Below are 27391 nucleotides of genomic sequence, written 5' to 3' on the forward strand. Positions count from 1 at the left end.
AAGTGTTGAATGGCATGCAAACCCACAACCTCGAATCCATTCGTACATGGCAACAAATGAAATGACTCTTTAGGGTTCGCTCAGTGGAGTTACCGATCAAAATTACTATAGATTACGTGCCAACACAAGGCGTAACAAGGATGAGAAGGTCATAGATTATGTGATGAGATGAGCAACTTGAGCATCAAGTGTGAGCAACCACTTGATTAGATGCAAGCAGTGGGGCTATTGGGCGAATATTATAACCGGATGGCTCCATTTCTCGCCTCATCCGAGCATATTCATACCTTCCAAGACTTAATCTCTCAAGTCAAAAATTGGAGAGAACTAGTCCAAGGGTAGGTCCGCAATGCAACCCACCAAAGTAGACAAAGAAAACCAAGAAAGCGAAGGTGTTAAGCATGTGGCCTTTGAACCGAGTAAGGTAAAGGAGAGCACTACATCGCAGAAATTATGATAAGCTAAAACCACCATCACTGGGAGTGGAAGTGAACCACCCGTTAAGCCTAGCAAGTTCTCTTCAAGAGAGGATGAGCAAGAAGTATTCCTTTAGAAGAGACAAAGTGATGAAGATATTCTAAAGATGCATTGAGCTGGGTTTATAGCCGCCGTAGCAAGCGTACCGTGCATAGACAGTAGCATAGGCTGATCACCCAAATCCCTCGCTCCATACCACGTATATTGGGTCATTCAATCGAGAACATGCGGTGTATTTGAAGATTGGATTGAGCGGCAAGATCAAGAAGGGAAGATTACTTTATCTAAAATGTGTTGCTCAATCAACCAACAGTAGCATACCAACTCATGTGTCGCTTGCACCACAAGAAGAAACCTCGTGGGAGCAAGATGCAAGTACATCGTGGCTGAGCATGCAAGCCGAGGGAGGATTTCAAGTTCCCAAGGAGCCTCGCTCCTCTTGGAGTTCCGTAGGCTTATGGGAAATTTTTTCACTCTCAAAGAAGTCAAGAAAAATGTTGAAGAGTTGGGAGAGCTCCCCGCATCAAGTGGCGGAGAGCCTCAAGAACCCAATGAGAAGCTCCAAACAAAAATCCAAGAAAAATAAAAAGATCAAGAACAAGAAAAAGAAGCGTATAGTGTGAAGCCTCGCTGATTCCATTACAAGAAGTCAATTATTGAGGAATATATTGACTCTTGAAGATTATCAAGAAAAAGGAGAGAGCCATAATTACATTAGGTGATTATTTTCTTGATGAGGTTAAGGGGCTACTCGTGATTTGGACGAGTCCCCAAGCATGAAGAGCCCATGGTTGAGACTTGTCGAAGTTATTACCATATATGAAGAAGAAGCTTGGGATGATGTTGATGATGAAGATGAACTTGAGCTCCACTATCCAGATGAGGGATGATTCGTGACCGAGCAGCTATATGATAGACATGGGAGACCATATGCGAGTAAAAATGTAAAAAGAAACAAGCTTTTTAAGGGAAGGGTTCTGAATGGCGAATGCGAGGTCTGCGAAGCTTCAACACAATCTTGTCACAGCAAACCAAAGATTATCCAAAGGAGAAATCAAGAAGAGCACCTAAGTATAAAATACTTAGAAAGGTGATGCCATATGAAGAGATTCCATCTTTTATCAAAGAGGTGGCATCTGACCTCACTCATCGAAAGCCACATATTCCGGCATGGTGATGCCTTGGAATGAGTCCGGGATCATGGAACTCGTGAATCTTTCTTTTTGTCAAGAGGAGACACATCTTCACCATAGTGAAGATCAAGAGTTGACATAGAGGGAAGGAAAAACGCCTCATCTCTAAACGAGTGTGAGTGATGGGAGCTTCTCCATAAGAAGAGATAAAATTCAAGAATTATTTCAAAAAATGGTGGAGGAATGGTTATTGCTTCTAAAGGAGAAAAGGGATGTTACTATAAATATTAAAAATCATCCTAAGTATTGTCCTTTTCATCATTTGATAGGGCATACATTGGAAGATTGCAATGGTTTCAAGAGCTGGTTACATAAAGTACTCAAGTCAGGTGCCGTAAGCCTACCTGAGGAGTATTTTGAGATGTCAGGTACATGCTATGCCTTGACAATCAAAGGAAGGCATGATAATGGGTGCATCCACCAAGATGAGGAGGAGGAGCCTCGAATGATTAACAACGTGCGAAGGTTTCTCGAGCAAGCACGTGGCACTAAAGATAAAGGGAAAAAGAAAATGATTGATGTTAATGAAGATATTACTGCCCAAGATTACAATATTACTGCCCACTTGAAGAAGATTCCAGCTCAACTAAGTGTTTTTGATGCGCTGATGATGTCACAGGAGCTCAGAGACACATTGATCCATGTCTTGCAAAACCCAGAAGAGTATCAGTTTATTTTTGTCGAAACTCATATGACGTAAGCTTCTCACGCATTTGGTTCTCCGGTGATTAATTTCGTGAGAAGGACTTTGTTGTTGGGGACAAAGGAGCACAATAGGCCCTTATATGTTACTCGGGTCTTGTGATGGGACAAGGGTCAACCGAATCCTCATTGATCCAGTGCTCATCAAGAACTGATGACACTAAAGACTTTGCATGCCTTGGCGTTGAGACATATCATCTATCAGCTGAAAAGATTGTTGTCCAAGGCTTTAACCAAAGATAGTCAAAAAGCCCTTTGGGTCAATTACTCTCCCTTTTAAGATTGGGAAGCTGACGTCAGATGTGAAGTTTCATGTTATCAACACAGATGCTTCCTATAGAGCATTGTTGGGAAGACCATGGCTACATGAAAATTATGTGGTTCCTTCCACTTTGCACCAATGTTTGAAGTACATGAAGGATGATGATGTATACCGTGATAGATGGGGTGAGATTCAACCGCTTTGGTGTGCATGAAATCAACTATGAGGATGCAAGGTATTTTTGTGGATACACCAAAAAGGGGGCAAGCTTTCACAGCCCAAAGATGACGCTCTTATGAAAGTTACTAAAACTACCAAGCTCACTCGTAAGAAGGTTTCATTTCGCCTTTTGAAACCGCACTTTGAAGTGACACGTAGTCTTCCAAGAAGAAAAAAAGATCATGAAGACATACAAATCGCTCACTCAACTGCTTGTCGTCACAAGAGGAGCCGATATTTTGGAAGTGATGGTTCTGACGGAGAAGAACTTTCATTTCTACCAATTAAAAACGTAAGATGATGATGATGAAGTTCCGTTGAAAGCTCTCTCAGATGTTACAAGAATACCGGAAGGCCTTTTACAAAGCTCTCGATGAGCTGCATGTTAACTCCCGTAGAGCGGCTCATTACCTTCTATGTGCCTTCTCGCCATCAAGAGGAGAGAGGGATTCTCTTCTATAAGTCTCGATCCCAACAAACTCGATGATGAAGATATGCTGATGAACAAGCTGATGGAAGATGAAGAACCTTGGCCTTTGAGGATTCCAAACTACTATCCTCCTAAGCTAAGAAAGTTGATAAAGCAAGCTGGGGTTAGTTTGAAGCATTCAAGAGACAGGCATATTCTATTTGAGAAGCTTTGGCATCCTTTCAAGATTGCTATGCAAGGCCAAGGCTTGAGCAAGAGGGGTCTTGGGTTTCAAGATGAGCAAATATGTGAATGTCGCATGGTGTCAGCTATTGAAGGGTCGGGTACAGGAGATGAAGATCCAGCTGAAGAAGTATCAGATGACCACCTCATGAAAGATATAAAATTGAAGGATGCACCCCCTGAACTTGAAGATGGAGGTCAAGCTACAATTGATGAGTTGGTAGAAATCAACTTGGGAAGTGAGGACGATCCTAAACCCACTTTTCTAAGTGCACAACTAGCTCAAGAAGAGAAAGAAGCCATTCAAAACATTCTTGTGGAGTATATTGACTGTTTTGCATGGAGTTATAAGGAGATGCCAGGACTTGACACAGGAGTAGCAGTGCATAAGCTCGCCATCGACCCAAGTTTTCCACCAGTAAAACAAGCACCAAGGAAGATGAAGTTTGATCTGGAGGAGAGCGTCATTGAAGAAACCAAGAAACTAATCGAAGCTGGTTTCATAAGGGAGGAAAAGTACTCCTAATTGGATTGCCAAAGATAGTGCCCGCTCAAGAAGAAGAATGGGCAAATCGAATATGTGTGGACTTTCAGGGACTTAAACAAAGCATGTCCCAAAGATGATTTTTCCACTACCCTGTTATGGAAATCATGATTGATAACACTTCCTCTTATGAGATGTTTTCTTTCATGGATGGTTTCTCCGGGTACAACCAAATTAAGATGGACCCAGAGGATGAAAAAGCATATCGTGCTCCGGACACCAATAGGCATCTACCGCTATAAAGTTATGCCATTTGGACTAAAGAATGCGGGGCAACATATCAAAGAGCTATGACGAAGATTTTTTTGATGATTTGATTCACCAAGTCGTAGAGTGCTATGTAGATGATTTGGTGGTGAAGACACAATCAAAAAGATCAACACCTTAATGACTTAAGAACGGTGTTCGATCGTATTAGGGAAATATAACTTGAAGATGAACCCCTATGAAATGTGCATTTGGGGTATTGTCTCGAAAAATTCCTTGGATTCGTCGTGAGGCACTCGAGGAATAGAGATTGATCCTTCCAAAATTAAGGCAATCATAGAAATGCCACCTCCAAAGACATTGAAGCAGCTAAGGTCCTTTCAAGGACGCCTCGCCTATATCCGAAGATTCATCGCTAATCTTTCGTGCAGTGCAAGCCGTTCTCAAAGTTGGTAAAAAAAGGATGCTCCCTTTATGGGACAATGAATGCCAAATTGCTTTTTGAAGAAATCAAGCGCTACTTATTGAATCCCCCAAATGTTAGCGGCACTAATTGAAGGAAAGCCATTGATTTTTATACACAACGGTTTTGATGGATCCCTTGGAGCTCTACTAGCCCAAGAGAATGAAGAAGGGAAGGAGAATGCCCTATACTATCTTTAGTAGAATGTTGGTGGGTGCCGAAAACAAATATACACCAATAGAGAAGCACTCGTCTCTCCTTGGTGTTTGCAAGAAAGAAGCTTTCTGCATTATTTGCTCTCACATAAAGTTATTCTTATCTCAAGAATAGACCCACTCAAGTATTTGATGACCAGTGCCACTACTTTCATCGGAAGATTGGCGAAATGGGCATTGATACTCATGGAGTTCGACATAACTTATACTCCACAAAAAAAGCAATCAAAGGTCAAGCATTGGCAGATTTTTCTTGCAGGGCGCATCCTTTGCCTCGATGAATCTCCCTTGAGATGTGATCTCCCCGATGAAGAGACTTTGGCAATTGAAGCGGAAAAACAATGTTGGCAGTATGTACTCGATGGAGCTTCTTCGATACAACCAAACTATTAGACCAAAAATTCCTCAAGTTAGAGCCGGTATCGACTCATCTTCATTTCTCCCGAAGGTGGGATCCTAAGATACTCTTTCTTTGTCAAAGCCATGTACTAACAATGAAGCGTAATATGAAGCTCTTATCACTGGATTGAGCTAGCAACAAGATGGGGATTCAAAGCTTGCATATATATGGCGATTCACAACTCATTATAAATCAGTTGAAGGAAGTTTCAAGACTCATAAGCTAGAACTCCTTCAAGATCATCGAGAGTTATTGAATTGTTGAAGCAAATTCTCGATGTTGTCGAGAGAGTTTCCGTGTCGATTAATGGAAAAAGGTATAGTTTAGCCAAATTGGCAAAAAGAGTTGGTCGATCCGCATCAAGAGGAGATCCAAGTCACCATTCAAACAAAGTGAAAGTGCTAAGTTCATGCTTTGATGAAGAATTCGAAAACAAGAAGCTCAAAAAAAGAAGAAATTCTCGACAGTTGGTTGAAGATGATTGAGAGAGCCTTTCATTAAATACTTGAAGTATGGCGAGCTCCCCGGATGAAAAAGTCTCGAGCTACGCAGCTTAAAGAAAAAGGGCGATGAGGTTTACCCTTGTTAATGATGTTCTCTATCGAAGATCATATGATCAACTCCCTCGCTAAGATGTCTCTCGAAGGAGGAGTCTCAAGAAGTCATGCATGAAGTCCATTCTCGTATTTGTGGAGCTCACCACCAGACCCGAAGATGCGGTTGAAGATTAAAACATATTGGGTACTATTGGCCGAGCATGATTAACGATTGCCTACAATATGCAAGACAAGGCAAAACTATGCCAAGCCCATGGGGATTTCATTCATCAACACCCCAATCCTTTACACCCTACAATCTCTTCATGGCCTTTCGAGATGTGGGGGACTGATGTGATAGGTCCTATTGAGCCACCATCATCAAGAGGGCATCGCTTTATATTGGCTGCCACTGACTATTTCTCACGGTGGGCTGAAGCCATTCCTTTAAAGGAAGTAAAGGCAGAAAACATTATCAAATTCTTCAAAGATCATGTGCTATATAAATTTGGGACGCCTAGAAGGATCATCTCTGACAACGGGCGAGCATTCAAAAGTTTCAAGGTTGGAAGGTTTGCTCAACATCACAAAATAGATTGGAGGTATTCCTCTATCTATAATGCTAGAGCAAATGGTCTCGCTGAAGCATTCAATAAAACAATATCCAAATTGTTGAAGAAAGCAGTTTCGAAAAGTCAAAGGGATTGGCACGAAAGGCTTCCTGAAGTTTTATGGGCATACCGAACAACGTATCGAACACCGACTCAATCAACACCATACTGCTGGTATTTGGTACGTAGTCGTTTCTTCCACTTGAAGTCCAAATTCCATCTTTAAGAATTGCCTTTACAAAAATGAACTCACAAATGAAGATAGAGTTCGCTTGCGTTTGGATGAGCTTGATGCTTTAGATGAAAGAAGGCTAGAGGCCCAACAAAATCTTGAAGTCTACAAAGCAAGGATGGCTCGAGCTTACAATAAGATGGCTCGAATTCGAACTTTCGAGAAAGGAGAGATGGTATGGGTGTTAAGAAGACCAATCATCACCAACAAGCATGCTGGGGGCAAATTCAAGTCAAATTGGGAAGGCCCATATATTATAGAGGTCGTCTACGAAGGTGGGGCTTATCAGCTAGTCGACGCCGATGGAAGGAGACCTATGCCACCCATCAATGCGCGTTTTTTGAAAAAATATTATCCGTGATGTATATGTAATGCATGATTTGAAAATGCTAAAAAAAAAAAAGAAAGAAAGAAAAAAAAATAAAAAAAGAAAAAGAAAAAACCCAAAAAAAATAAAAATAAATAAAAATAAAATTAGAAAAAGATAAATATAAAAAAATAGAAGAAGAAGAACTTGTGTTTGTTCTATGACGGAATGTCCAAAGGTTTTTGTTTGAGCAGTTGGTCAAGCATAGTATATGCTTCTCGAGGCAAATTACGAGTTCTATTATCTTGTTTTCTCTTTGAATAAAAAGCGCATTGTAGAAGGAAAAATTTGTGTTTGTCTATGATGGAACGTCCCAGATGCTCTTGTTTGAGCAAGATTGGTCAAGCATGATATATGCTTCTTGAGGCAAAATACAAATTTCATCACATTGTTTTTCATTGTCAAAGTCGAATAAAGATATGATTCTATGAATTTTTGAAATGATGCTTTGTAAATTTCGCTCGAAAGATTACATGCAAATCCTATAAGAAACTTTAAGATAAGGTAAGTCAAAGGAATAAATAGAACAAAAACAAAAACAAAACAAAAACAAAGAAAAAGAGAAAAAAAAAGCGAAAAACAAACAATCAAAGAAATAAGTTGGAAGGCAAATTTTGCAATTTTTGATCAAGTAGCTCATCGGGTATCCAGATCAGCTCTGATCATCATGAAATTTTGACCACATCATAAAACACATGACAATAGTCAATATGAACGGTGGATATTGAGGTTGAGGTCCATTTACCTCTCATAAAAATTCATAAGTTCAAGTCAAATTTTGTTAAACATTGCGGTATCCATTATTGATCTTTAAGTTGATGATCAGGTGGCTAAATCTTTCCTGGCACTCATGAATTTAGACTCATAGATTATTTTTCTTTTAGTTGGATGGTCGAAATCATGTTTGAAGTGCGGTAAACTAAAAAAAACAAACAAACAAAAAAAAAAGAAAGAAAATAGAAAGAGAGAAAACAGAAGAAAATTCTATAAAAGTAAAAAAAAGGAAGAAGCTGCACATGAAGTCAAAGTTTTGGTTGAAAAAAGAAGAAAAGCAAAAGTTTCTAAATTGGGCAAATTGAGCAAAATATCATTCAATATGGGATTTAAAAAAAAAAATCTCAAGTGGGTTGAAAATTTTTGAAGTTTGAAAGTACTTGTACCTTCCTCAACTATTGTGTGTGAGGAAGTTACAAGGGGGGCATTTGTTTATATGGTTTTCTTTTAATTCCTAATTCCATTAGGAATTTATTATTAAAATAAAAAATAATAATAAGATATTTAAAAAAAATGAAAATGAATAAAAGAGAGAGGGAAAAAGAGGGAGTTTGAAGTTTTAAAAAGAAATTTAAATTCAAAAAAAAGAAGAAGAAGAAGAAGAAGAAGAAGAAGTGATAAGAATTGGAAAAAAATTTGAATTTAAATTTTTAAAAAAATTCTCACGATTGAAGATTTTCTGGGGGTGTTGAGGATTTTTGGGGGGAACAGATGCAAAGAAGAAAAAGAAGGAAAAAAAGAACATGAAAAGGAAGAGGAAAGAGAATATATATATATATATATATATCGTTTGAAATTTAAAAATATATATATATATATATGAATAATAATAAAAAAAGGGAGGGAAATGCAAAATAAATAAATAAATAAATAAATAAATAAATAAATAAAATAATAATAAATACAAAAAATGGAGATTATGGATAGGGATCGGAAATTTTGAATTCAAAATTTAAAAAAAGGAAAAAAAAAAGAAAATCTAGCCCTGGGAGTTGGAGATTCTTGGGGGTGTTGAGGATTTTTCGGGATGAAAAAAAGGGACAAGGAAAAAAAGGAGAGGGTTTTTTGGAAAAAAAAAGGGAGATAGACAGAAGAAGGAGAGAGTGAAGAAAAGAAAAAGAGAGAGGAGAGACAGAACAAGGGGAGACTGGAAAAAAAAGAAGAGAGAAGAAAAGATAGAGGAAAGAAGAAGGAAGGAGAGGACGTAGAGAGCTTCGGCTGATAAAAAAAGGGACGATTGGAAGGTATCATGGCTTTGTTTCTCTTTTTCAAAAAAAAAATAAATTATTTTTGCATGTAAAGAGAACCGGATGCCTGTGCCCATGTTAGTATGAATTTTTAATGTTTTTTTCATGCATTTAAAGAAAGGCAACCATGCATGTGCATGCATTGATAGCCTGTTTTTCTTTTTCTCTCTCTCATCTCTCTCTAAATATATATATATATACATATATATATATATATATATATATATATATATATAATTATGTTCATGCTTTTAAAGAGAAAAAAACACATGCAGTATTCTCTCTTCTCTCTCATTCATGCTCTCTCTCTCTCTAATATATATATATATATATATATTTTATGCATTTAAAGAAAAGGAATCATGCACGTACATGCATCCGTAGTATGTATTTCTTTTCTCTCGTTTTCTATCTCGTGCTCTCTCTCGTCCTCTCCGAAGAAAGCATCACACCGAGAAGACGAGGAGAATGAGTGAAATCCTTCATGTTCGGGAAGTAACGTGCACCGGGCACGACATCGACTCCACCGGCGAGTATCAAGGTGATACCGATTTCCATCTTGAGAGGGTCAATGTTTACTACAACGAGGCCAGATACGGTCGTTTTGTTCCCCGCGTCGTTCTTATGGATTTGAAGCCCGGAACCATGCATAGCGTCCGAATCCTCAAGCTCACCACACCTAGTTTTTAGCGACCCGAACCATCCGATTTCCGACCTCCGAAAGTTCACCCACAGCCCTCACCATCCCTAAAGCTTACTCAATAGACGTGAGACGTCAAGAATGCGATGTGCGCCGTTGATCCCCGGCATGGATGTTACCCGACTGGACCCGCCATGTTCCGTGGCAAGATGAGCATCGAGGAGTTGGGACGAGTAGATGATCAATGTGCGGAACAAGAACTTGTCCTACTTTGTCGAATGGATCCCCAACAATGTGAAGTCCACCAACGACCTCTCTGACCACTTCACAAACAATTTATCATTGATGTTCGCCTTCTTCCCTCGATCGCGGCAATAACTCCATCTATTCTCCACACCTAGTGATTCCGGTTCCTCTTCTAAATATCAAGACCAGTCTCCGATGAGAATTCACAGTGATGAGGTTTGAAGAGGAGGATGATGAGGAGGGTTGTAAAGGGCTAAGAAGGAGAGAGAGAATGAACTGTGCACCGACGAGTCACGCCAACGAATACACGAACGAGACAATCAACGACGATCTTATTTTTTTTAGCGATGGTTGCTCGATGGTAAAAAAATGGATCATCGAGTATGCAAAGGCCATAGAGCTTCAAAAATGAGGTTATATTCTTGAGTATCGAGTTCATCGGACGGGCTCCTAAGCGAGGGATACTTTACTATAGATAAGAGCCTTTTTACTCGGGAATATTGGATTTTTCCGAGCATCTTCTATCTGCGTTAATGGTGATAATATGAATCAAGAAGCAGCTATAGTTGTTCAAGCCATCATGTTCAAGAAAGCTATCCTAAAGCTAAACCCAGTAACTCATGAGAAGCTATTTGGGCTTGGAGCTTTATCTTAGAATAAGTTGAAACAAAGTTCAAGATCCCGAATACTATTGCTAAGAGTGCAAGAAGTGGTCACAAAGGGAAGCAGATGTTCAGAAAGAATTTAAGCTATGTTGCCGAATTTCCAAAGTATAATATGAATTATGACGTCCGAGATTGTGCTCGCATTATAGAAAGGTTTGGTGGAATGTTATAGCTAGCCAGGCAATAAAAAAGAGAGGAAGAAAAAATAGAAAAATGATGAAAGGTGAGAAAAAAAGAGAAAAAAAAATATGGAAAAATGAAGGGTGAATTTGAAAAAAAGAGAGAAGACAAAAATATGGAAAAATGAAGGGTGAATTTAAAAAAAAAAAGAAAGAAGACAAAAATATGGAAAAAAATGGAAGGATGAATTTGAAAAAAAGAGAGAAGGAAAAATATGGAAAAAATGGAAGGGTGAGTAAAATGAGAGAAGAAAGGAAAATATGGGAAAATGAAAGGATGGGTTAAAAAAAGAGAGTAAAAAAATGAGGAAAAAAAAAGTAAAGGATGAATTTGAGTGGGGGTATTTTGGTAATTTTTCTTCACAGGCTTCCTCTAGAAAAATCCTATAAAATTTCTCTAATTCCACCTTGACTTTCTTGGGGTAACGAGACTTTTCATAAAATTTTCTCTAATTCCACCTTGAGCTTTGGCTTTCTTGGGGTAACGAGAAAATTTTCATATTTTCTCTAATTCCACCATGAGCTTTGGCTTTCTTGGGGTAACGAGACTTTTCATAAAATTTTCTCTAATTCCACCTTGAGCTTTGGCTTTCTTGGGGTAACGAGAAAATTTTCATATTTTCTCTAATTCCACCATGAGCTTTGCCTTTCTTGGGGTAACGAGACTTTTCATAAAATTTTCTCTAATTCCACCTTGAGCTTTGGCTTTCTTGGGGTAACGAGAAAATTTTCATATTTTCTCTAATTCCACCATGAGCTTTGGCTTTCTTGGGGTAACGAGAAATTTTCCATGAAATTTCTCTCGTTCCACCTTGAAGTCTCGACTTTCTATGGGTAACGAGAAATTTTTCATAATTTTCTCTCATTCCACCTTGAAGTTTTGACTTTCTTGGGGTAACGAGAAATTTTCATGAATTTCTCTCATTCCACCTTGAAATCTTAACATTCTTGTAGTAAAGAGAAAATTTCCATAAAAAAATTAAATCCTCTTTTCAAGCTCACTTTGAGGTCTTTTGACACTCATTGGAGTAAAAAGAAAAATGTGAAATGATTTCTTAAAGTGGAAGGAAAAAGTAAAATTGAAGAAGAAATGAAGAGTTCACAAAAAGACATCTCTTGTCAACACTCATTAAAAATCAAGAAGAGTTGACTCTCATTGGAGTTAAAAATCTTTTCTTGAAATGAAAAGAAGAAAAAAAATGAAAGTTTCATGATGACGAATAATGAATGAATGAATTTTTTTCACAAAAAAAGAGGAAAAAAATTCTCTTGCCAAAGATTTATTGAAAAAAAGTTAAGTTGGCAAAAAATTTTCTTGAAACCCATTATGAGGTCTCTCTTAAAAAAAATGAGTTTGAGATCTATTTTAAAAGCAAATCAAAATTATCAAGTTAATGACCTAACCATGTTGAGGGTCGCAACTTAAAGAATCCAATGGTCAAGGCTCAAAAAGAATTGAAGAGTCAAGACCTAAAATGCCTCGTGTAAACGACAAATGCAACTCCGAAGTTTCAAGACACCAAGAAGTCAAAGACGTGAGGAGTTTCACAAGTCCAGGAGTCGGAGATTTTTACAAGCACAAAAGGCCAAAGTCTTCAGCGATAAAAGAAGCAAAAGTGATCAAGTAGGCAACTCATAAATGTAGAGTGGCCGCAGCTTGAGAACTAAGCGATATGTCAAGATACAATCGCACATAAAAAAAGAAATCGAGGAGGGTTATATTCACAGAACTAAAAGGATCTTCCAACATACCTTCAGTGAAGGAGCTAAGAACGCCAGCCGAGCAAAAAGAAGTTTGAGGAGCATGATAGAAGAATAGCTCTTTCTAAAAAAAAAACTCTCTTGTCAAGCTTTTTAAAACAAATGGCTCTATTAATGCTTATGTATTCTTGTTTATGATCATGTGTTCGCATGCATCTTTGAAATTAATAAAAAAAAATTATTATTCAGTTAATTCTCATTCACACTTGTTTTTTTAATCGGAGGTTCCCATGACATTGTCTGGGGTAATTAATATTAGGGGCTTGCCCCTAATAGTAGTTATGAACCCATAATCCCTTGATGTCATATAAAAAAAAAATAAAAATCTGATTTGTGATCCATATTTTTAACCGGTCATACCCAAATTAAAGGCCGGGTGGAAAGAAAGGAGCCCACAAAGTCTGGCACGCCCGGTGGGGGACCAACTTCTCCTCCCATCTTTGAAACAAAGTGTGAATGAGAAAGTAAAAAAAAAGTAGATAAAAAAAAATCACCATTGTTGTTAACGCAATGCTTTCCTTTGTAGGTTTTTGCAATGGCACCAACAAACAACACCAACAATGCAGCTGCATCATGCACCATTTTCCTTGGTGAAGGCACTCAAGTGAAGCTTCCCTATGCTTCTGTGTACACTGGCATAGCTGGAGCTGAGATCAAATTTGGGACTGTTTCAGAATATGTCAACTTCGTGCTAAGCCCACCGTCATCACCAACTGAGGTTCAAGTCCCACGCTTGCCATCAAGGGGACGACGGTCGAATGTTATACCACCTGCTGAGGTCAAAGAGGATGCCGTTGCTGCTAAAGCATCTGTTTTTGACCGACTCACCTTCCCAAAGAAATTCATGAGCATTAAGGGAGGAGAGGACGAAGAAGAACCTTCATTCACAATCACGACTGAAGGAGAAAAGAGTGGTATCTTCAAGAAGCCCAAGGTTACCTCAACAAATTAAAGGCCGGGTGGAAAGAAAGGAGCCCACAGGGGGAACAACCGTTTTGCTGAGTTTTGTATTTTAACATTAAAAGCTTCTAGAGATATATCCAGTGAATTGATTTCTTTCATGTTGGACTCTGATCAATTTGGTAGAGTTTTCAAACTTCTTACAATGGGACCTTGGAAATCATTATACACTAGTACAAGATATTCAAGCTATCCTTCCTTGAGCTAATATGTTGGTAAGTTACCGTAAAAGACAGCTTATTGTGTAATCAGAGAAATTAAACTTGTAAAGGTTCCCATTTGATGCGAAACCAAACGGACAATGGATTGCTTGATAAGCGCGAAATCATTTGGAAATTTCAAATTTCCAATGTTATGAGGTATGTACATCGTTATTTGATTCTCATCTACGTACAATTGCTAGAAGGAATAAAAATCGCTTATACAATTGCTTTGCAAAATGTATCTAGTTCAGATGCACAAGATTTCTGATCTCATGATTAATTAGGTATGTAATAAGAGATGTTGTTGCTCCCAAAGAAATTGCTTGATCCTTCTTCCTTATGTAATTTATGTAATTAAATGTCATGCTAGAATTGAGAGGACATATGATTGATTGAAAATATAAGCTTGTCTTGGTTCATATCATCAAGAAACATTGATGGCTCACTTGCAATTAATACAATTAAACAGAAACTTAATATCTTTCATTATGAAATAAAGAACAATAAGAAATTATCTACTCTGGTATGAGTTAAGAGCACATATATATTGGCATAATTAGAGTAGTTAGCTTTATTTATATTGAAAGGTGAATATACATAATCAGGATAGTTATAGTTGAAAACTGAAGCTAGCATTGAAGCATTAGCCATTAGCTTGAAGAAAGTCTAAACAAGTTTCTTTGATTTTTTGAAAAGAAAATAAATTAAAAAGCAAGAAGGAATCATTTGGAAGATTTGAGTGAAGTTTGATCTATTTCCCAAATAAATATTTTTATTTTCAAAATATTAATTTAAGCCAACAGTCCTCATAATGAACTTTGCATGGTTTTGGAGTTAAATTAGGCGGCATAGTTAACCCCAACGTTGACATTTGCTCCGTGTTTTGTATGCTAAACAAAAAATATGAATGCAAAACGCGATAAAGTCAAGATAAAGAGCATGGACAGGTTTGCACTTTGCATTATTTGTAAAAAGTTTACCATTGATAGAAAATATTTCCAATGAAAAGTTAGACTTTAAGGAACAACATACTTCTTTTGACTTAAATGGATTAAGATATGGATCTCTTTTATTTATATATATATATATATAAACAGAAGGAATCTGCAAGTGATGAAGTAATTGAAGTAATAGATATGTAAAATAATCAACTCAATAGGTAACTAGGGTTACCAATCAATCAAGCTACTCATGAGCTGCTCTAATTTGGCTTTATAAAGTTTAAACTCAACTCGAAATTTCAAGTAGTGCTTGAATTGAACCTAGCAGGGTTAAGCTTAACTTGTTTACAACCCTATCAACATGTACACAAAACAAAATTTCAATATGTAAGTTTTCTATAAAATAGAACAACCACTTTATTTAATTAAAAAGGTAGTTAATTACAACATTACAAAATAATGAAAATGAAAGGAGAGTTCATTGCAACATCACAAATTAATAAAGATAAGGAGGGCCAAGACAAACAAACACAAAAGTGGACCGCTTTGAAAACTCAGGGTCAAGATCACCCTCCTTAGAGTGACTAGAATTGTGGCTTTTCATTGGTGACATCCTTGATTTTGGGACGCTTAGCTAGTAGTACGAGCTGCATTAAGCCAGAAGTATAGAATATAAATTCTCATCATATTATATAATTAGACAAGCAAATTTATATTAGGATAATTAATCTATGAATGGCAACAAGCTACCGCCCCACAATGGTGTGTCAAAAGGACAAGCATGTATGGTGGTGCACCAATTACAGTGGTTTAACGACCCTCTAGGGATTTACTATGTGGGGTGGATTAACACGAGCACTAGGGGCTCTGTCACTTGCGCCCAAGATGATATATCATAGACCATAACCCACAATGATAAATCCTCCTTGTCTTGCAACCCTGGAGGAGTGAAGAAAACGGCTCATCCCACGTGAGACCCGTAGCAACAAAGTGTGAACGATATCAATATAGTATTTCTATAATATGTATACAATAGATCGACACAAGTACTGTATAGTACTGAGGCACAAGGGATTCAACCTTGCACCACTCACCCACCATTCAAAATGACTTCCACTAGGCTATCTAGTGGTTGTCATCAGGGTAATAAATCTATATTGTTCAAACTAACATTTATTTTAATAATGCCATTGTATGAGAAAACTTTCTAATGATGAATGCAAAAGGTTGGTTAAAACATAAGTACATTTATTTTTTTGGGCAATAAACTTGGCTAAAGTTCAATTATATTTTTGAAATGTTTGCAAATATACGAGAAATTCAATCAATAAAGAAATATAAATGCATAGTACTCATCATGCTGGATATTAAGAACGGATATGCCTCTAATTAACGAAACTTAGGAGAATGAGAGAAGAAGACTGAATTATACCTCCAGTACTTGTAATATATACTCCTTTCCTAAGTTCCCATTATTCATGTGCTTGATCATCAATATTTGTTTGCACAATGTTTATGAGGTGATCAAAGGTAAGTGCTTGAAAAGAATAGATGTGACATGCTGGCAAAAACTTTGGAGGAGACAACCTTTGAGATACTTGTTGCATTGAAGGGCGAGCTTGTGGATTAGTGTTAATGCATTGCATTGCTATTAAAATCACTGAAAGCACTTGGTTTGTCATCACCTGATCAGCTATATGAAGTGGAAGACGTGGATCTAGGATATCTTTCACTAACATGCTTAATGAAAAGTTGCTTAGGAGATCACAAGGATGTGTTCCATGTATCACTTCAAGTGCTACAATCCCAAAACTATATACGTCACATTTTTCAGTCATTCTCATTACATAGGCAAGCTCTGCAAATAGCAATAAAGTCAAGTTTAGTCGTAGTTCACTTCAATATTCCATCATTAATGTTTTATATTTAATGTTGGTAAATCTAAAAAAACTAATTACAAGTAAATATGAATAGAAGAAATAATTAGATGATCAAGAGATATATACATACCTGGTGCCATGTACCCATAGGTGCCTGCAAGCAAACTCCAATGTGATGAATTAGGTTTTTAGCAATCTCGAAAATACCAAAAGTCCGAAAACACAAGCCTTGTACTCTTCATCAAGAAGAATATTGTTGCTCGTTATGTCTCGATGAATGATAGGTGGGGCACAATCATGATGCAGATAAGATAAAGCTTGAGCAATGTCTCGTATAATGCTGACTCTCTTGATCCAATTCAGGTCCATTACCCCTTCTTCAGATCTCAAAGTGGCACCCAAGCTTCCTCTTTCCATATACTCATATGCAAGAAAGCTGAATCTATGAGTGAAGCAAAAACCATAAAACTTCACAATATTTCGATGCCGAATTTCAGTTAATGTTTGTATTTCATTTTGAAAAGCTTGCTCATTCACTTGGGCTTCTTCTTCTTGAATTTTCTTAATAGCAAGTGTCAATCCTGATGATAGTGTTGCTTTGTATACTATGCTAGAAGCTCCAGTACCGATTTGGTATTTTTCACTGAAATTTTCTGTCGCTCTAACGATCTCTTTGTATGCTTCCTTTTCATAATTGACTCCCCAAACAGAGAAGAAATGCCCATCAAAGTCTTCCCTTATGTCATTTATAGTGGATCCCTTTCTTTTATAACAACATATTGTGAATATTCCACTTACTAGAAATAAGATAGATAAAGCACCAAGTACCAAAACAACAATCAAGATAATGACTTTATGCTGTTTCCTTGCATCATCTATACTTGTTGAATGGGATTGAGAACATAGTGGCAAACCTTGCACTTGACCACATAAGCCCTTATTGTGGGTAAACCATTTAATGGGAGCTGTTTGAAAGAAATGGTTTTTTGGAACCGGACCTTCCAGAGAATTATAAGATAAATCCAATAATGTTAAGCTTGTCATTAACTGAAAAGAAGAAGGAATGTGACCAACCAACTCATTGTGTGATAGATTCAACTCTTGCAATTCCGTTGGCTTGCTAAGTTGTGGTGGTATGTCTCCCTTGAATAAATTGTCACTCAATTCTAAAACTTCCATAAAGTTCAAGTTACCAAGTTGAAAAGGGATGGTTCCATTTAGTTCATTCATTTGCTCAACCCTGGCGAGATCAATTTAATGCAATTCTCAACTTGTATTGGTATTTCTCCTCTCAAATTATTGTTTGAAAGATCTAGAACTTCTAATGAAGATAAATCCCCCAAATTACGGTGGTATAGTTCACTGTGAGATGATTGTTGCTCATGTTCAAGTGAAATAAGTGAGATAATTTTTCCGAACTCTCTTGGGATCTTTTCCCATCAAATTATTAGAAGAGATGTCAAGTAGTTGCAACTTTTGACAATTGAACAATTTTCCCATGGTATTTTTCCAGTGACTACATTTGCTCGATATTTTAAGACTTGTCAAGTTAAGGCATGCTCCCCAAGTCGGTGATAAAGTGCCGGACAGTTTGTTAAAACTTAGATCAATATAATCCAAATGCGGATGAACACCAAAGCTTTGAGAGACATCTCCAATAAATAGGTTTTTGTCAAGCTGGGACCCCGGATAAGTTTGTTGAATTTTTCAAACTTATGGGAATGAGACACTTGAAATTATTATATCCCAACCCAAGATATTGAAGCAAACCGCCTTTAACCAAATCTGGTGGTAGGTTACCCAAAAGATTGTTGTTGAACAAATCAAGAATAATTAAATTTGTGAGGTTCGCTATTTCATTTTGGCAACATGCCTGAGAGATGATTGTGGGCCAAAATTAACCCAGTGAGAACTTTCAAACTTCCAAGAGAAGGTGGGATAGTGCCATATATGTTATTCTTGTTTAGGTAAAATGTCTCAAGCTTGGTTACATTTCCGATGCTATGTGGGATAGAACCAGTTATTTGGTTGTGAGATATTTCAAAATCTCTCAAGTTCACTAGATTCCCAATTTCACAAGGAAAAGTGTCATTTATGTTATTGGTTTGTAGGTTAAAAAATTCAAGCTTGGTCAAGTTTTTTATGCTATGTGGGATAGGACTAGTTATTTGATTGTCGGATACATCAAACTCTATCAAGTTCATAAGATTCCCGATCTCATAAGGAATGGAGCCATCTATTTTATTCTTATATAGGTAAAAAGTTTTGAGCTTGGTCAGGTTTCCAATGCTACGGGGGATGGGACCAGTTAATTGGTTCTGAGGTATTTCAATATCTCTCAAGTTCACTAGATTCCCAATTTCATAAGGAATGGAACCATTTATTTTACTCTTATATAGGTATAAAGTTTCAAGCTTAGTCAAGTTTCAAGGCTATGTGGGATGGGACCAGTTATTTGGTCTTCGAATAGTGCAAGAGCTTTCAAGTTCACTAGATTCCCAATTTCACTAGGAATGAAGCCATTTATGTTATTTCCACCTAGGTAAAAAGTTTCAATTTTGGTCAAGTTTCTAATGCTACTGGGGATGGGACCTGTTATTTGGTTGTCAAATATCTCAAGATCTTTCAAATTAATTAAATTCCCTATTTCATGTGGAATGGAACCATTTATGTTATTTTTACTTAGATAAAAAGTTTCAAGTTTTGTTAGATTTCCAATATTATGGGGGATGGAACCGGTTATTTGGTTGTAGGATATTCTAAGATCTTCCAAAATCACTAGGTTCAAAAGTTTTCCAAAAGAAGGAGGTATTGAGCCACTTATCTGATTCTCAAAGAGCCACAAGGTCTTGAGCCTTGTCAGATTGCCAAGCTCTGATGGGATGACGCCTGTGAGCTTGTTGTTAGAGAGATCAAGAATGGCGAGCTTGGAGAGAGCTGAAATGGCTGCAGGGATGTATCCATGTATATGGTTGTCGCTTAGGTTGAGAACTCTGAGTGATGGCAGAGCTGAGAAGTTGAGAATCTCCAGCTTCCCTTCTAGTCCCAATTGTTCCAATTGGACCTTGGTGATGGTTGGCATGAGATGGCCATCATTTCTGCAAGTGATTCCAGTCCAATTGCATGGACTGGTCTTTGATGTCCAGGTGTTAAGAAGTTCTTGTGTTTCAAGCTCCGCCTTCCATTGAAGAAGAGCTTTCCCTTGGGATTCAATATTTGAAGCTGCTGCCATGTTTAAAACAGGGAAACAAAGATTGGAGAAGAGTAGTACAAACAGCAAAAGGACCATCATCATCATCAATGTTGGGAAGGTGGCTGTGAACTTTGAGGAAAGCAGTGATTTCATGTGGAAACTATATATTATTATTCCTAGAAAGCCTCTAGACATGTTCTTGTGGTTTTGTTAGGAGGGCCTTGATCACCTTTTTATATAGCATCACAGTCTGAAAGATAATTCACATAATAATTAATATCATCTTAAAAATAAGCATTATTTTTAGCATATATTCAATTACATTGATAGCTAACTACCACTCTTGATTACAAAATACTTTTACACAAATTAATTGTGATGGGGATTGATGTAATATTTGTGATATAATTTGTGGTTTCTGCAGCCAAGTTGTCTAACACTCTTAACTCTTAATGTTGAATGTTTCAACATAATTAAAGCAAGAGTCAAGCATCCACTTACTGCAAACATGAATGCACATCTAAGAAACAGTTGTTCCAATTAGGGGTGTAACGTGTCTCAGAGTTGGTTTTCCTTTTAAATTCTTTGCTTGTCATGGAGGAATAATCAAATGAGACTTGGTCTTTATATATTATTCTATTTAAACCAAAAACAATGTGGAAAATTCAAAAGCAAAAAGGATAAGTGGCCCACAATAAAATGCAGTTTAGTTATTTCAACGTGGCTACATCCATATTATCCAGTATAATACAGTTAAGAAAATTTACATGATTCTAAAATTCATAAATACTGTAAACTAACATTTTCCTCCAACTAGCAAAACTCTCAACAATAATATATACTTTATTACTTTTTTTTAATTTACGTGATTTTATTCATCTTTTAAAAATATATATATATATACACCTCAAATAATAATAATTATTTTTTTAATGGAAGCTTCAAATAATTATTAAAATTATATTTATCTCATAATAATATATTTTTCAAACTTTATAATTTTTTAAAATTTCCATATAAGATCCTGTTTTTATTTGAGAAACATGAAATATGACAATTGATAGCTCAATGGTCACTTCAAAAATCACATCAAAAATGTCGTGCGTTTACTTTAATGACGAAATGAATTATACATTACTTAAATTCCAATGACTTTTGTTTCCCTGATGGAGCTATAGACCATATATCAAACTCTAATTACTTTTCCTTGTTAGTGCTATTAATCATATATTGAATTCCAACTATTTTTTTTTTAAAAAAAAACTATTTATGAATGTCTCTCCAAGGAGGCTATAAATAAAATGTTGGATAAAACGGAATACAAAATTGACTAAATAGAGTAACCTCATGACTATCTCTTACACTCCAGACTTATAGGATCCAAATATATATATATATATATATATAAAATCGTATTTTTCAAGCCCAGAATAAAAAATTAGGGACATGCATTAACCACTGTTTGTTTTCAGAGACATTGTGATTCCAAATTTTGTGGAGGAGATGGAAGCAGATTTAGTATTCACCAACATTAGAATTCATAGCCAACTTAAAATGGTAAGCATGCATTCAAACATTCAAACACAGTGATAAAGACGTAAATAACAACCACATTGTTACCTACTAGGCCTACTTTTGTTTTCTCAATCTAAGTGGAAATATATAAATTAATGTTAATGTTGTAGAATACAGTATGATCATAATTTTAAAATTACTTAAATGGATATGTCTACCATGTTTATTAACAAATCATAATTTCAACATCTCATTTCATATTGAATCATTCAGTCGGTCATTATTTTACTTGTAAATCCATCAAATGAGCAAACATCGAATGCATAGAAAAAGTTGGTCCATCGAGTGCCATGAATGAAGGCCTAAAAGCAGATAGCCAAGGTCATCAATGAGTGTATATAGTCAAGATCTATGTTGAAAATTTCAATGATAATGAAAATCTATATTCATCAAAAAACAGCTTCAATCTAGCAATGAGGAAAGAAAGACTTTCAATTTCAAAGTTATTAAAAGTCAAGGTCCCTTACATCATCAAAGACTAAAGTAGGAAAGAAAGACTTCCATCTTTGGTTGTACAAACACTTATCAACCATAATTAAAAATGCTGTGGTGGAAGATCTCTTAGTCTTCCTTTTGAATTGAATAATGCCTAATCAAAGGGCTTAATAGTCATAGCGCCAGTTGGCCTATGTGACTACTTAATTATGACCTGCGTTAGGGCGAAATAGAATGAAATGACTGAGAATCCTTCTGTTGGCTAGTTAAATTGTTACATTTGAATTTGGAATGACACAGAAAATCATAAGCAGAATTGAACCACTCGTTGATTGTTCAAATGAAACTATGAATGAATGGTTTCAAGGTTATCTTGAGGACATTGACATGCTTTGATGAAAACTGCTAAACAGAAACCCAAAGCAAAAATGCAACTGGAACATCATCCAACATGATATACCAGATGTTTAGATGTGCAATTATACCTTGAAACATCTCATGCGTTGAGTTCTGCTCATACTGCTGCAGTGCCTCAGCAATGGATGCGTCATAACTGTTGTTAAGAGAAGCCTGCTTTTCCAGAGCTTGGATCTCTCTATGAAGCTCTGAAGATTCCTTCCCAACCTAGATAATTTGTAATTGTCTCTAGAGAAGCAGAGTTAAGGAAACCAAAGAAGAAGAACAAATGACAGGTATTTACTGCAGCAAGCTTATCTCTTAATGAGTTCAAGTGAGAATCAAGTTCTGCTTCATAACCTCCTTTTTGATGTGATAAATTCTCAACAGACAAATCTTGCTGGATAACAATATGTACCAAAAATAGCTGTTAGAACACTAAAATTTTTGTTGAACCATTTAAACAATCTTGAAAATTTGAAACAAAGTCAAGGCTATTGCCAAAATATATATTTTTATTTTCAAAATATTGATTCAAGCCAACAGTCCTTATTACGAAATCTGCATGGTTACAGAGTTAAATTAGGCAGCATAATTAGCCACAATCTTGACATTTCCTGGCACTTTGTACATTAAGTGGAAATATAAATGCAAAGGAAAATATGAATGCAAAACGTGCTAAATTCAAGATATAGAGCATGGAAGGGTTTGCATTATTTGTAAGAAGGTTACCTTTGATAGAAAATATTTCCAATGAAAAGTTAAACTTTAAGAAACAACATACTTCTTCCGAGTTAAATGGATAAAGGCATGGATCTCTTTTTTATTTCTTTCCAAAAATAGAAAGAAATGCAAGGGATGAATGAATAGAAATGTAGAATAATCAACTAAATAGGTAGCTAGGATTATCAATCAATCAAGCTGCTCATGAGCTGCTCTAATTTGGCTCTATAAAGCTTAAACTCAACTCAAAATTTCAAGCAGATCTTGAATTGGACCTAACTGGATCAAGCTTGACTTGTTTACAAGTTTACAACCCCACCAACATGTAAAAAACAAAAACAAAAAACAAAATTTCGTCATGTATGTTTTCTTTAAGATAGAAGAACCACTTTATTAAAATAAAAAGGTAGTTAATTATAGCAAAACAAGATAATGGAGATAAAAAGGAGACTTCATTGCAACATCACACTAACAAAGATAAGGATGACCAAGACAAATAAACACAAAAGTGTACTGCTTTGAAAACTCAAAGTCGTCAAATCACCCTCCCTTGAGTAACTAGGATTGTGCCTTTTTATTGGTAAAGGGGAAGCACAAAGATTCAACATCCATGATTGTGACGCTTAGTAATATGAGCTGCATTAAACCAAGAATATATAATATTAGTTCTCATCTTATTATACACTTAGACAGACAAATTTATTTTTGGAAAAAGTAGGCCTATATATATAATGTTATTCAAGCTAAGATTTATCTTAACTAATGTGATTTCCATGAGAAATTTCTCTCGACAGAATGCAAAAAGGTTGATTAAAAATAAAAAGTACTCTTTTTAGTGATACGCATGGCTAAAGTTCAACTAGATACTGAAATATTTGCAACTATACTAAAATTTCTATAAAACAAGAAATATAAATGCACCGTAATAGTCATATTGGATATTGAGCAAGAATATGCATCTTATTAAAGAAACTTTGTGGAATGAGACTTAATCATACCTAAGTTCCCATTATTCATTCACTTGATCATCAATATGCACTTGTACAAAGTTTATGCGGTGATCAAGTGTAAGTACTTGAAAAGGATGGTTGTTAGATGCTGGCAACAACTTTGGAGAAGACAACCTTTGAGATACTTGTTGCATTGTAGAGCGAGCTTGTGGATCAGCATCAATGCAGTGCATTGCTATCAAAATCGCCAAAAGCACTTGGTTTATGGTCACTTGATCAGTAATATGAAGGGGAAGACGTGAATCTAGCATATCTTTCATTAGCATACTCAATGATAAGTTGCTTAGGAGATCCCCAGGATTCGTTCCATGTATCACTTCAAGTGTTACAATCCCAAAACTATATACGTCACATTTTTCAGTCACTCTCATGACATAGGCAAGCTCTGCAAATACAAATCAAGTAAAAATAGTAATAGTTTAGTTCACTCCATCATTTGTTCATGTACAAGGCTAATAAATCTAGTAAGTCACTTGGGTAATCAATTGGTCTAATTATGAGAGAGTTTGAATAGAAAAGCAATAACATTGATTCAGGGATGCATATACAAACCTGGAGCCATGTACCCATATGTGCCTGTAAGCAAACTCCAATGTGAAGATTTAGGTTTTAGCGGTCGAGAAATACCAAAGTCTGCAACACAAGCCTTGTACTCTTCATTTAAAAGAATGTTGTTGTTTGTTATATCTCGATGAACAATAGATGGATGACAATCATGATGCAAGTAAGATAAAGCTTGAGCAATGTCTCGTACAATGCTGACTCTCTTGATCCAATCCAACTCCATTGCTCCCTGTTCAGATCTCAAAGTGGCACCCAAGCTTCCTCTCTCCATATACTCATATGCAAGAAAGTTGAATTTATTTGTAGAGTAGTAACCATAAAATCTCACAATATTGCGATCCGAATTTCAGTTAATGCTTGTATTTCATTTCGAAAAGCTTCCTCATTCACTTGGACTTCTTCTTCTTCTTGAATTTTCTTAATAGCAAGTGTCACTCCTGATGATAGTGTGGCTTTATACACTATGCTACAAGCTCCAATACCAATCTGATACTTTTCGTCAAAATTTTCTGTTGCTCTAATGATCTCTTTATATGCTTCCTTGCCATGACTAACTCTCCAAATGAAGAAGAAATGTCCATCAAATTCTTCTCTTGCGTCATTTACGGTGGATCTTTTTTTCTTATAATAAAGCAATGTGCATATTCCAATTATAAAAAATGAGATAAATAAAATTCCACATATCAAAGAAACAATTAAGATAATGATTTTTTGTTGTTTCTCTTCACCATCTTTACTTGCTGACCACGATTGATGACATGGAGGCAAACCATGCACTTGGCCACATAAACCCTTATTGTGGGTAAACTACTCAAGGGGAGCTGCCTGAAAGAAATGGCTCTCTGGAATCAGACCTTCTAGAGAATTATAAGACAAATCCAATGATATTAAGCCTATCATTGATTGGAAAGAAGATGGAATTGAACCAACCAATTCATTATGTGATAAGTTCAACTCTCGCAACTCCATTAATTTGCTTAATTGTTGTGGTATTTCTCCTATGAATAAATTGTGGCTCAAGTCTAGAATGTCATGCAAGTTCAAATTACCAAGTTGAAAATGGATCACTCCACTTAGTTGATTATCACTCAAGTTGAGTGAGTTCAATTTAATGCAATTCTCCAAATGGATTGGTATTTCTCCTCTCAGATTGTTGCTTGACAGATCTAGAACTTCTAATAAAGATAGACCCCCAAATTCTGGCGGTATGGTTCCTATGAGATGATTGTTGCTCATATTCAACTGAAATATGTAAGGTGATTTACCAAACTCCCTCGGGATATTTCCCACAAAATTATTAGAAGAGATGTCAAGCAGGTGCAGCTTTGGCAATTGAACGATTTCCAGTGGTATTTGTCCGCTGATTCTATTGCCTGATATTTTAAAGCTTGTCAAGTTAAGGCATTCTCCCCAAGACGGTGACAAAGTGCCGGACAATTTGTTAAAGCTTAGATCAATATAATATAAATATGGATGAACACCAAAGCTTTGAGAGACATCTCCAGTGAATTGGTTTCTTTCAAGCCGGACCCTGACTAAGTTTATTGCTTTTTTCAAACTTATTGGAATGGGACCTTGGAAATTGTTATATCCTAAAGCAAGATGCTGAAGCAAACCCCTGTTACCCAAATTTGGCGGTAGATTACCAGAAAGGCTATTGTTAAATACGTCAATGATAATTAGGTTTGTAAAGGTTCTCAAATTCATTAGGCACTTTACCAAAGAGATGATTGTTAAATAATTTTATTTCTAGTAAGACCCTTCAAATTTCCAAGAGATGAGTGAATGATGCCATTTATGTTATTATTATCTAGGTGAAAAGTTTGAAGATTGGTCAGGTTTCCAATGTTGTGTGGGATTGGACCAGTTACTTGGTTGTCAGATACTTGAAAATTTTTCAAGTTCATAAGATTCCCAATCTCACTAGGAATGAAACCATTTATGTTATTACTATACAGGTAACAAGAATCAAGCTTTGTTAGATTTCCAATTCCATGAGGGATGGGACTAGTTTTTTGGTTTACAGATATGTCAAGGTTTATCAAGTTTACTAGATTCCCAATCTCGTAAGGAATGGAGCCATTGAGGTTGTTTTCACTTAGGAAAAATAATTCAAGTTTTGTCAAATTTTTAATACTATGTGGGATGGGACTAGTTATTTGGTTGTTATATATCATAAAGACTCTCAAGTTCATCAGATTTCCAATTTCAGTAGGAATGGGGCCATTTATGTTATTCACAGAGAGGGCAACATTTTCAAGTTTGATCAGATTTCCTATATGATGTGGTATAGATCCGTACAATTGGTTCTCAAAAAGGATTAACTTGTTAAGTTCACTTAGGTTTCCTATGATTGGAGGGATGGAACCAGTGAGGTTATTTTTTTGCTAAGGATAAAGCATTGAGTTTTGGTCAAGTTTCCAAACACCTAGAGGATAGAACCAACTAAGAAATTTACTGAGAGATGTCTATTGATTTGCAAGTTTAGAAGCTTTCCAAAAGAAAGGTGCAGAGCCACTTATCGATTATACGGAGAGACAGGTCTTGAGCCTCGAGTCAGATTACAGACTCAGATGAAATGATGCTGTGAGGCTAGCATTGCACAGGATCAAGGATGGTGAGCTTGGACAAAGCTGAAATGGTTGCAGGGATGGATCCGTGCATATGGTTGTCAATGAGTTCAAGAACTCTGAGTGATGGCAGAGCTGAGAAGTCAAGAGACTCAAGCTTCCCTTCTAGTCCCAACTGTCCCGAGTTGGACCACGATGATGAGTTGCATTGCCATGGCCATCATTTCTGTATGTGATTCGGTCAATTGCATGTACTTGGCCTTTGAAGTCGGTGTAGAAGAAGGTCTTGTGTTTTAATAGTACCTTCCATTGAAAGAAAGAGCTCTCCCTTGGGATTCAATCTTTTAAA

The 27391-nt window shown here is 36.4% G+C and overlaps 3 protein-coding genes across 3 annotated transcripts; all 3 read right to left on the minus strand.

The window, feature by feature from the left end:
• Window positions 1-16061: 16061 nt before the first annotated feature.
• LOC120253585 (MDIS1-interacting receptor like kinase 2-like) lies at window positions 16062-16756 on the minus strand. The gene is made up of 2 exons (XM_039261901.1): window positions 16707-16756; window positions 16062-16554 (listed from the first exon to the last, which is right to left on the minus strand). The coding sequence occupies exons 1-2, from the start codon at window positions 16714-16716 to the stop codon at window positions 16169-16171; spliced, it is 396 nt and encodes a 131-aa protein (XP_039117835.1). The 5' UTR covers window positions 16717-16756; the 3' UTR covers window positions 16062-16168.
• On the minus strand, window positions 16757-19959 carry LOC120253583 (MDIS1-interacting receptor like kinase 2-like). The gene is made up of 3 exons (XM_039261899.1): window positions 19025-19959; window positions 18479-18923; window positions 16757-17816 (listed from the first exon to the last, which is right to left on the minus strand). Exons 1-3 carry the CDS (start codon window positions 19920-19922, stop codon window positions 16757-16759), a joined length of 2403 nt encoding a protein of 800 aa, XP_039117833.1. The 5' UTR covers window positions 19923-19959.
• Window positions 19960-23289: 3330 nt separating this feature from the next.
• On the minus strand, window positions 23290-26870 carry LOC120253584 (MDIS1-interacting receptor like kinase 2-like). Its single transcript, XM_039261900.1, has 3 exons — window positions 24461-26870; window positions 23897-24293; window positions 23290-23534 (listed from the first exon to the last, which is right to left on the minus strand). Exons 1-2 carry the CDS (start codon window positions 24741-24743, stop codon window positions 23908-23910), a joined length of 669 nt encoding a protein of 222 aa, XP_039117834.1. The 5' UTR covers window positions 24744-26870; the 3' UTR covers window positions 23290-23534; window positions 23897-23907.
• Window positions 26871-27391: the final 521 nt, after the last annotated feature.

Source organism: Dioscorea cayenensis, unplaced genomic scaffold (assembly GCF_009730915.1).
Source record: "Dioscorea cayenensis subsp. rotundata cultivar TDr96_F1 unplaced genomic scaffold, TDr96_F1_v2_PseudoChromosome.rev07_lg8_w22 25.fasta BLBR01000119.1, whole genome shotgun sequence".
Classification (NCBI taxonomy): domain Eukaryota; kingdom Viridiplantae; phylum Streptophyta; class Magnoliopsida; order Dioscoreales; family Dioscoreaceae; genus Dioscorea; species Dioscorea cayenensis.

What these genes read in the sequence shown, in the direction of transcription:
- LOC120253584 (XM_039261900.1), bottom strand. Translation starts at nt 24,743, where the DNA reads ATGGAGAGAGGAAGCTTGGGTGCCACTTTGAGATCTGAACAGGGAGCA. An exon ending in ATATGGGTACATGGCTCCAG is followed by an intron (nt 24,294 to 24,460) that starts GTTTGTATATGC and finishes TTGTATTTGCAG; the next exon opens with AGCTTGCCTATGTCATGAGA.
- LOC120253583 (XM_039261899.1), bottom strand. Translation starts at nt 19,922, where the DNA reads ATGAAATCACTGCTTTCCTCAAAGTTCACAGCCACCTTCCCAACATTG. An exon ending in ATTCGAAGACCAAATAACTG is followed by an intron (nt 18,924 to 19,024) that starts GTCCCATCCCAC and finishes TTGGGAATCTAG; the next exon opens with TGAACTTGAGAGATATTGAA. An exon ending in AGTTTGAAAGTTCTCACTGG is followed by an intron (nt 17,817 to 18,478) that starts GTTAATTTTGGC and finishes TGATCTCGCCAG; the next exon opens with GGTTGAGCAAATGAATGAAC.